General features: G+C 42.2%; 1 protein-coding gene across 3 annotated transcripts in view; it reads right to left on the bottom strand.

The window, feature by feature from the left end:
• The window catches only part of vps8 (VPS8 subunit of CORVET complex), a 77,581-nt gene that overhangs the window by 46,370 nt on the left and 20,564 nt on the right, over positions 1-10,647 (bottom strand). For all 3 annotated transcript variants that reach the window (XM_030779989.1, XM_030779990.1, XM_030779992.1), the window contains 5 exons: positions 8,122-8,344; positions 7,191-7,280; positions 5,834-5,885; positions 5,677-5,719; positions 5,499-5,571 (listed from right to left, as the gene is read on the bottom strand). In XM_030779989.1, the coding sequence (XP_030635849.1) occupies positions 5,499-5,571; positions 5,677-5,719; positions 5,834-5,885; positions 7,191-7,280; positions 8,122-8,344 (481 nt within the window). The remainder of the gene's footprint in view (positions 1-5,498; positions 5,572-5,676; positions 5,720-5,833; positions 5,886-7,190; positions 7,281-8,121; positions 8,345-10,647) is intronic.

The raw sequence follows: 10,647 nt of genomic DNA on the forward strand, positions 1-10,647 counted from the left end.
TCTGTCCAAGACCCATCTGGGCACACACAGACTCAAGTATATAGAGACATACAAATACATTAACACATAAACAGACACACACACGCACTGACACAGAACTTAAGCACAAATGCACACTGATAACTCTGCATCCAAAACACCTATGGGCATACAAATACACACTCACACTTGTCCAAACCAACACAGACATAAACACATAAGAGAGAGAGAGAGAGAGAGATTCACAGATAGAGAGAGAGAGAAAGAAAGAGAGAGAGATAGAGAGAGTGAGAGAGAGAGTCACAGAGAGAGAGAGAGAGAGAGAGAGAGAGAGAGAGTGAGAGAGAGAGAGAGAGAGAGAGAGAGAGAGAGAGAGTCACAGAGAGAGTGAGAGAGAGAGAGAGAGAGCGATAGAGAGAGAGTGCAAGAGAGAGAGAGATAGAGAGAGTGAGAGAGAGAGTCACAGAGAGAGAGAGAGAGAGTGAGAGAGAGAGAGAGAGAGAGAGGCACAGATAGATAGAGAGAGAGAGAGAGAGAGAGCGAGTGAGCGAGCGCGTTCCACACCAGTGCTTTAGTGGACAGCGTGATGGGCTTGGCAGAAGTAAGGTGCTATGGGCTGTCTGAACACAGTGAGTCAGAGCCAAAGTGGCAGTCCTAAAAGACGGCAGGACCTATTAACACTCTCAGACCAAAGCCCCGGAGCACTGGAGCATTCCCAGAATCCAAAAAGCATTCTCAGATCCCTGGACGTTCCCACTGAAAAGAGCTGATCGCTTCCCTGATCAGAGTAAACAGGCTCTTCAGTCACGCTTTTCGCTCAAGCTTTTGCAGCGTGACGGGATAGTGTGTGTGTGTGTTTGTGTATGCGTGTATGTGTGTGTGTGTGTGTGTGTGTGTGCGCACGCATGTTTGTGTGCTCAGGTCTCGCCAAGGTCGACAGTCCCAAAACGAATCACTTAAGTGAGAGTTTGGAAAGACGACACACAGTAGAAATTCCTCCTACACCCCCTACAGTGAGTGTCATGCTGAGAATACGAAAACTAGATAATCAGCCATGCAGAACTAACACACACACACACACACACACACACACACACAATCACTCACAGACACATCCACATCCACAAGCAGACTTGCCATAAACAAAAGTCTAATTAAATACTATAAATGAATACCTGCAAAAGAATAGACGTCGGGAGAATAACCTAAAATGCCATTTGAGATGTGAGTCAGAATATCTCAGATCAAACACTGTACCATCACTGCACCCATCAAACATAAATAATGTAACATATATTCTCAAGCATGGCTGAGAGGAAATGGGAGAGGGAGGAGCGAGGGGGAGAGAGAGAGAGAGAGAGAGAGAGAGAGAGAGAGAGAGAGAGAGAAGACAGAACCATCCATCCATGTGGTCTTGAACGACTGCTTTTACATTTTTACATAAACATAACCCTCCACCACGACAGGGATACATTCCCCCCAAAAAAGAAAAACTGCACACACAAGTACACAGACACGCACGCGCACGTGCGCACACGCGGGGGCGGTGTGAGTGCGTTTTGGTGTCGTGGAGCAGAGCTGCGGGGCTGGTCAGGTCAAGGAGGATCTTCGTAACGTAATCGGACAAGGGAGAGCCCTTCACTGTTCGCACACACACTGTAACTGCTCTCTGAGCACACCTTAGTACTACCTCTCTCTCTCTCTCTTTCTCTCTTTCTTTTCTCTTACTCTCTCTCACACACAGAGAGTGCCACAGTCTCTCTCTCTCAGAAAACACGCGCACACACACGCACGCACACGCACGCACACACACACACACACACACACACACGCCAAGATCTTCATGTTTTTGTGTCCAGCTGCGTAAAATCGGTTCAGACAGAGCAGGTCCACCGGTCTGTCTCTGACTGACAGAGGAGTGTAACTCAGGAGAGTGCAGTCAGTGCGGAGCTGTGTGGACCATGACTGAGAGAAACTCCACACACAGCTGAGCAAAGCCGGGAGAGGCTCTGAGAGGACTAGAGTAAAGTGTAAAGTCAAGTAGAGTGAACAGAGTACCATAGATTGACGTTGGGTGCAACAGAAAACAGTAGAGTACAGTGCAGTGGAACACACAGTGTGTTAGCGTATGTGTTCAGTAAAGTAGTCTGTAGTAGGGAGACCTGGTATATGGAAGAACACGAAAACAGTAGAGTCATGTAGAACTCAGCAGAATAGTGTAGTTTAAAACTGAATTGTGTAGTGTAGTGTGGTCTAGTGTAGTGTAGTAGAGTGTAGCATAGTGGAGTGTAGAGTATAAGAAGAAGAAGAATTACTTTATTTGTCACACACGCAATGAGCAGTGAGCAGTGAAATGTAGCCTCTGCATTTAACCCATCCTAACACCAGTGAGCACACTCATGCTACGAGCGAGGAGCTAGAACTCCAGGTCTTTTTGCCAATGCCTTGGTCAAGGCCACTGACAGGATAACTAGTCCTAGCATGCATGTCTTTGTGGTGGGAGGAAACCAAAGCACCCGGGGAGAACATGCAAACATGTAGAGTTCATGTGAAGTAGAGTAGTGTAGAGTAGAGAGCCGTGTAGTGTGGTGTAGTGTAAAGTAGTGTAAAGTAGTGTAGTGTAGAGTAGTGTAGTGTAAAGTAGTGTAGTGTAGTGTAAAGTAGTGTAGTGTAGTGTAGTGTAAAGTAGTGTAGTGTAGTGTAGAGTAGTGTAGTGTAGTGTAATGTAGTGTAAAGTAGTGTAGTGTAGAGTAGTGTAGTGTAGTGTAATGTAGTGTAGTGTAGTGTAAAGCAGTGTAGTGTAAAGTAGTGTAGTGTAAAGTAGTGTAAAGTAGTGTAGAGCAGTGTAGTGCAGTGTAAAGCAGTGTAGTGTAAAGTAGTGTAGAGTAGTGTAAAGTAGTGTAGAGTAGTGTAGTGTAGTGTAAAGTAGTGTAGAGTAAAGTAGTGTAGTGTAGTGTAAAGCAGTGTAGTGTAAAGTAGTGTAGAGTAGTGTAGTGTAAAGTAGTGTAATGTGGTGTAGAGCAGTGTAGAGCAGTGTAGTGTAGTGTAGTGTAGTGTGAAGTGGTGTAGTGTAGTGTAGTGTAAAGTAGTGTAGAGTAGTGTAGTATAGTGTAGTGTAAAGTAGTGTAGTGTAAAGTAGTGTAGTGTAGTGTAGTGTAGTGTAAAGTAGTATAGAGTAGTGTAATGTAATGTGGTGTAGTGTAGCGTAGTGTAAAGTAGTGTAGTGTAGTGTAGTATAGTATAGAGTAGTGTAGTGTAGTGTAGCGTAGCGTAGTGTAAAGTAGTGTGATGTAGTGTAAAGTAGTGTAGAGTAGTGTAGTATAGTGCAAAGTAGTGTAGTGTAGTGTAAAGTAGTGTAGTGTAGAGTAGTGTAGTATAGTGTAGTGTAAAGTAGTGTAGTGTAAAGTAGTGTAGTGTAGTGTAGTGTAATGTGGTGTAGAGCAGTGTAGTGTAGTGTAGTGTAAAGTAGTATAGAGTAGTGTAATGTAATGTGGTGTAGTGTAGCGTAGTGTAAAGTAGTGTAGTGTAGAGCAGTGTAGTGTAGCGTAGAGTAGTGTAGTGTAGCGTAGCGTAGTGTAAAGTAGTGTGATGTAGTGTAAAGTAGTGTAGAGTAGTGTAGTATAGTGCAAAGTAGTGTAGTGTAGTGTAAAGTAGTGTAGTGTAGAGTAGTGTAGTGTAGTGTAGTGTAAAGTAGTGTAGAGTAGTGTAGTGTAGTGTAGTGTAGTGTGGTGTAGAGTAAAGTAGTGTAGTGTAAAGTAGTGTAGTGTAAAGTAGTGTAGTGTAGTGTAGCGTAGTGTAAAGTAGAGTAGTGTGGTGTGGTGTAGCGTAGTGTAAAGTAGTGTGATGTAGTGTAAAGTAGTGTAGAGTAGTGTAGTATAGTGCAAAGTAGTGTAGTGTAGTGTAAAGTAGTGTAGTGTAGTGTAGAGTAGTGTAGTGTAGTGTAAAGTAGTGTAGTGTAGTGTAGAGTAGTGTAGTGTAGTGTAATGTGGTGTAGAGTAGTGTAGTATAGTGTAGTGTAGTGTAGTGTAAAGTAGTGTAGTGTAGAGTAGTGTAGTGTAGTGTAAAGTAGTGTAGTGTAGTGTAATGTAGTGTAGTGCAGTGTAGTGTAGTGTAGTGTAAAGCAGTGTAGTGTAAAGTTGTGTAGTGTAAAGTAGTGTAGAGTAGTGTAGAGCAGTGTAGTGTAGTGTAGTGTAAAGCAGTGTAGTGTAAAGTAGTGTAGTGTAGTGTAAAGTAGTGTAAAGTAGTGTAGTGTAGTGTAATGTAGTGTAGTGCAGTGTAGTGTAGTGTAGTGTAAAGCAGTGTAGTGTAAAGTAGTGTAGTGTAAAGTAGTGTAGAGTAGTGTAGAGCAGTGTAGTGTAGTGTAAAGCAGTGTAGTGTAAAGTAGTGTAGAGTAGTGTAAAGTAGTGTAGAGTAGTGTAGTGTAGTGTAAAGTAGTGTAGAGTAAAGTAGTGTAGTGTAGTGTAAAGCAGTGTAGTGTAAAGTAGTGTAGAGTAGTGTAGTGTAAAGTAGTGTAATGTGGTGTAGAGCAGTGTAGAGCAGTGTAGTGTAGTGTAGTGTAGTGTGAAGTGGTGTAGTGTAGTGTAGTGTAAAGTAGTGTAGAGTAGTGTAGTATAGTGTAGTGTAAAGTAGTGTAGTGTAAAGTAGTGTAGTGTAGTGTAGTGTAATGTGGTGTAGAGCAGTGTAGTGTAGTGTAGTGTAAAGTAGTATAGAGTAGTGTAATGTAATGTGGTGTAGTGTAGCGTAGTGTAAAGTAGTGCAGTGTAGTGTAGTATAGTATAGAGTAGTGTAGTGTAAAGTAGTATAGTGTAGAGCAGTGTAGTGTAGCGTAGAGTAGTGTAGTGTAGCGTAGCGTAGTGTAAAGTAGTGTGATGTAGTGTAAAGTAGTGTAGAGTAGTGTAGTATAGTGCAAAGTAGTGTAGTGTAGTGTAAAGTAGTGTAGTGTAGAGTAGTGTAGTGTAGTGTAGTGTAAAGTAGTGTAGAGTAGTGTAGTGTAGTGTAGTGTAGTGTGGTGTAGAGTAAAGTAGTGTAGTGTAAAGTAGTGTAGTGTAAAGTAGTGTAGTGTAGTGTAGAGCAGTGTAAAGTAGAGTAGTGTGGTGTGGTGTAGCGTAGTGTAAAGTAGTGTGATGTAGTGTAAAGTAGTGTAGAGTAGTGTAGTATAGTGCAAAGTAGTGTAGTGTAGTGTAAAGTAGTGTAGTGTAGAGTAGTGTAGTGTAGTGTAGTGTAAAGTAGTGTAGTGTAGAGTAGTGTAGTGTAGTGTAGTGTAAAGTAGTGTAGTGTAGTGTAGTGTAGATTACAATGTATCATATGTTTAGTAAAGCAGTGTAGTGTAGAATACAGTAGTGAGGTACAGAAGAGTAGAGAAGTGTGCGCTATTAAATAACCCATGAAATCTCTGGGAGGATTTTACCAAAACCTACATGGTGACTAGTGACTAGTTTTGTATGGTACCACTCACACGCACTGATACACACACACACACACACACACACACACACACACACACACACACACACACCAACCTGGTTTTTCACTTGAGGAACGAGGTCCTCGGGAATATCTCCTAACGGATAAGCCCGCCCAGCCAAACAGCAGCTATTAGAAAAAGGAAGAAAATAATCAGTGTGGGTAAACAAGAGAGATATTGTGTTTGTGCACTTTTGTGTGAGAAAAAAGTATATATCTGTGTATATATCTCACCTAATATACACCAGGAGTTTATTTCCCATCACAACTTGCTCGTCTGCAGAGAAAAACACATGAGGAATACTAAGGGTCACTGCAGCAGGTGTTTCCTGTGCAAACACTTTGGATTGTGGGATATGCAGTTTTGTTTTTTATTATTTTTTGTCTGTACCTGTGAGAGGCTTGCCTTCACGCAAAGGGGGTCCAATCACTTGAAAGAGTTTCTGACAAAACAGAAAAAAAACAAAAACAAAAAACAGTGGTGTGTCAGTTCATTTCACTGGAGACAGACTATATATTTCAACTATCTTCACCGTGGAAATCTGAAACACACACACTCACACACACACACACAGTCATTCCTAGTGGAGAAAGAGGTGAGCAGAACTCTCTAATGGTTTTCAGTTCAGTCTTTTATCTGTCTAAGAAAATATTTCATCCCAACACTGCTGATATTCACTATCACTTCCAAACTGGACTGATTCACTTTAACTTTCCATTATTTGGTGAAGCCCGTGTATCATAGACTCTGATACACTGCGGATAGCTCAAGGGGGGGTGGGGGAGGGGGTGGGGCGATCGAGTCTGTGACATTTTGGTCTAGCTACTGATTAATACCTCCCTCTTTTCCCAATTCCCCCTTTTTTTTACCCTCCACCAATCGCCTTTCATCTAGAGCTTCAGAGCTTTGGATGACAACGCTAGCTTTCATCTTTCTCTGGGCTTAATGGTGAATTCAATCCACACACTGAAGACACAAACCCACACATTCACATGCACACACACACACACACACACACACCCCCTCACTCACACACATACACGCGCGCACACACACGCGCGCGCACAGTGTCCTCCATAAAATCTAAACTCAAACAGTTCACTGTTTATTGTTGCAAAATTCATGAGACACCAAACAAAAGGCAATTAAACGCTTTCCCCAGCAGAGCACCCATGGAAAAACTAAATTCATTCTTACATTATAAAGTGCACAAAATCAAGTTTCATTCAACTTGTTATGATTTAGTTTAAAAGAGCAATTTGCTACTTATTCAACAGCGCAGCACAACAAAAAAACGTCTTCCTGAAAGAAAAGAAAACACACTCACACACATTATTAATATTCAATACCTAATCTAAATGCATAGGAACAGTATACTAGTGAATGAAAATACTGAGGGGAGAAAAGGGATGCTTAGAGGAGAGCAAGAGGACAGACATTAGCAGGGAGAGAGAGAGAGAGAGAGAGAGAGAGAGAGAGAGAGAGGGAGGGAGAGAGAGAGAGAGAGAGAGAGGGGAAGGAAGGCAGAGAAAGATGTGAAGGATATAAAACTAAGTTATTAATATACTATACTTATAAATTAATGAATAATGTTCAGGACAAGTAGGTCTGGACCTCTCAGGAATTCACTGAACGAACACACACACACACACACACACACACACACACACACACACACACACACACACCTTCCTCAATTGCAGAGAGAGAGAGACAGACAGAGAAACAGACAGACAGAGAGATATACCTCCATGGGGCTGATGTAGTCATTCATGCCGCTGTTAAAGACGTAGATCATGGCATCATATAGCTGGTTCTCCCAGCACATCTGAACTACCTGCACACACACACACACACACACACATACACACACAGACACACAGACACACACATACACACACATACACACACACATACACACATACATACACACACACACACAGACACGCACAGACACACACACACACATACACACACACGCACACGCACGCACACACACACACACACACACACACATACACACACACATACACACACACACACAGACACATACACACACACCACAAGATAAACAACATACATCATAAATAACCAATCAAACCTCATATTCCTTACTTGCCTACTGTATGTACTTAAGTCCAATATGTATCATTTTCTGTATAATGTCTAAATATGCTTATATTGCTATACTACAGCTCCATACTGTGCAAAACACAGCACAAACATGTGTATATGCTGTAAGATTATTAGAGTCACACATTCTCTGTTAAAGTTGTAATATACTAAGAGAGTAAATGCGCTTTTACACATTTCTGTTGGTCATTTGATAAAGTACAGGAGCAGAGCCTGTGAACAGCGTGCTACAAAGTACTTATTTGAAGTCAGTCATGTGTGACTCTGGCCCTAGTTGGCATTTTACCACTAGAGGCAAAAAGTGTAAACTTAGGCTCTTGTGCTTTGGTGCAGAACGTTATTTGAGAAAAATATATTGCAGCGCTGTTTTCATGGCTGTTCATGGCTACATCCACTAGGTGGCTGTGGTCAGTGACCGCAGCCACCTATTACAAAACGGCAATGGGCATCTTCAGAGATGTCTGACCACAAACAGCTGAAAGCTTACACATAAGCACATGCACACACACACACACACACACACACACACACACACATACACACACCTGTTGGATATCCAGGTTAGTGATGTCCATGTGAACCAGACATCCCTCCACACTCTCCATCATTCCATTCTCCTGGAAATAGCTGAGAAGATCTCTCATGACGGGCGCAGTCAGGCAGCCAATCCGCTCGCTCAGAATGTAGGGCTCAAGGCTCTCTAAGAACACGCCCTTGGCAACAGAGTTCTCCACCAGGCGACTGTAGATCTGATTGAAAAGCAGGTCCCTGAGGGGCACAACGTGACAAGGCACATCCTTATCATTCTCACTATAGCACTATAGGAGCAAAATTAAAAAGACACATTAAACCACAGACAGACAGTTAGATAGATAGATAGATAGATAGATAGATAGATAGATAGATAGATAGATAGATAGATAGATAGATAGATAGATAGATAGATAGATAGATCTACTAGGCTTTATCTTTTTATCCTCATTTGACAGTGGCAGAGAGCAATGCCTGTGAAGGAGTACACAAATACAAATGTGTTTTTTTTTTTCTCTGAAGAGAGCTGAAGCAGCTGCGTGTAACCACCACACATGCCACTCCACTCTGATAAACCTACTTGCGGAGAGAGAGCGGAGTGTGAGTGCTATAGGGGGAAGCTATCTGTTTGCATTTGGGTTGTGTGTGGCACCGTATGGGTGACTGTCACATGTCAGACCAGTGCTCTCTGATCAAAGTACAAACAACTGCACGCTCTAAGCGGAGCCTTTAAACGAGACGACCAGGAACATGTACAGTTTTAGAAACAAATTACCCAGATAGCAAATTCCTATTTTTCAAAAGAAATCTACATAGATATTTAATCATCATAAACAAAGTCCTACAAACAGCCCCAAAGGAGATTATAAATGCAAGGAGACAAGCGTTTTGCGAAACAAGCCATAAAAAATATGCATAAAAGTGCAAAAATTTAGCTCACGTGATGCCACATTGCTGTTTAAAAATCGCATAAGAAGCACAAAGATATATTCATATCGCTACTGAAAAAAGAGCACTGGAGAAGTCAGAATAAAAGACAAAAAAGGAAAATGAGCAAACCTACACAGCCAGGGATAGCCGCTAATCAACAAGTCGCCACCGTGACAGTTTCACAAGTGCCTAGTGAGAGAGAGAGAGTGTTCCTACAGGAAGAGGAAATGCCCTACGGGACAGAGGGCCCTCTGGGAGCCCGAACGGGGCAGTGTTTCCATGGCAACCGGGGGAAACAGGCTATATATCACGTCTAGTTTGTGGGGCTTGTCACAAAGTATGATACATGTTTTAAACATGAGCAAGGGGAGAAAACGGAGAGATACAAATCTAGGTCAACATAAAGGAAAACGTTCAGCCCAGTGAAGGCTATGAGTGTGAGTGCTATATTAAAATAACCCTCACAGAAGGAAAGCGTTAAAATACCTCAACAAGAATGTTGTCGATCAATGAAAGTGGCAAAGTTCTCAAATTAACATTACAATGATGTAACGTTATTAAAACGGAATCATAAATCCGGCATTTTTTAAATCATTCCTCTTCCAATAAAGTACAAAAAAAGAGTTATTTTAGTATTATATTTGGGAATGAAGTTGGGAAATATTTTTGCTTGAATTATCTTATTCCTCTTGAGTGTGCTGGACCTAAGGAACCAAAGAAGAAAGTGTACTGTTCACACTACATGATAATGAAAGAATGCAGCAAGGCAGAACAAGACAGACAGAGAGAGAGAGAGAGAGAGAGAGAGAGGGAGACAGAGAAACAGAAATAACAACAGAGAGAGACTGAGACAGAGACAGAGAGAGAGAGAGAGACAGAGAGAGAGAGAGAGAGATAGAGAGACTGACAGACAGCTAGGCAGACAGCTAGACAGCCAGACAGACATCTAGAAAGTGCAAGCTAGAGTGCGAGAGAAAGAAAGTGAGGCAAATGGACAGAAAGAGCAAATGAGAGAGAGAGGGAGGGAGACAGACAGAGAGAGAGAGAGAGAGAGAGAGAGAGAGAGGGAGACAGAGAGAGAGAGAGAGGGTGAGGCAGATGCAGTCTCTGTTTTCCTGCAGTGAGAGGCTGAGTTGTGAAAACGTCTGTGGTTTATGTTGTTGGGGTTCTGGCCCTGCTCTTTCCTCATTACTGCCTGACTGAGCAGGTCGTGTGTGTGTGTGTGTGGAGAGACCAAGAGTGTGTCCCAGTGTCTGAGCGTGACAGAGCACAACCTTACAGCAGAGAGGCTAGTGTTAGTCATCACACACACATACACACACAAACATGAAAACCGGCTGAGCAAAAAAAAAGACCCCAAAAACAAACAAACAAAAAAAAGAAAACACACACACACACACACACGCACACAAACACATACACTCACACACACATATACACACAAACTCATTTGAGCATGAAGGATTTGAGCCTTTTCAGAAATCCTCCAAACGCATACGAGGCGTGCACTGATGATCGAATAAACAGACAGAAATGTTTAATGTTGAAAGAACTTTAACATGTTATTAAACACCTGCCTGTTTAGAAACGTCATAAGGCAATTTTGCCTC

This window comes from Chanos chanos, chromosome 7 (genome assembly GCF_902362185.1).
Source record: "Chanos chanos chromosome 7, fChaCha1.1, whole genome shotgun sequence".
Taxonomy (NCBI): Eukaryota; Metazoa; Chordata; class Actinopteri; order Gonorynchiformes; family Chanidae; genus Chanos; species Chanos chanos.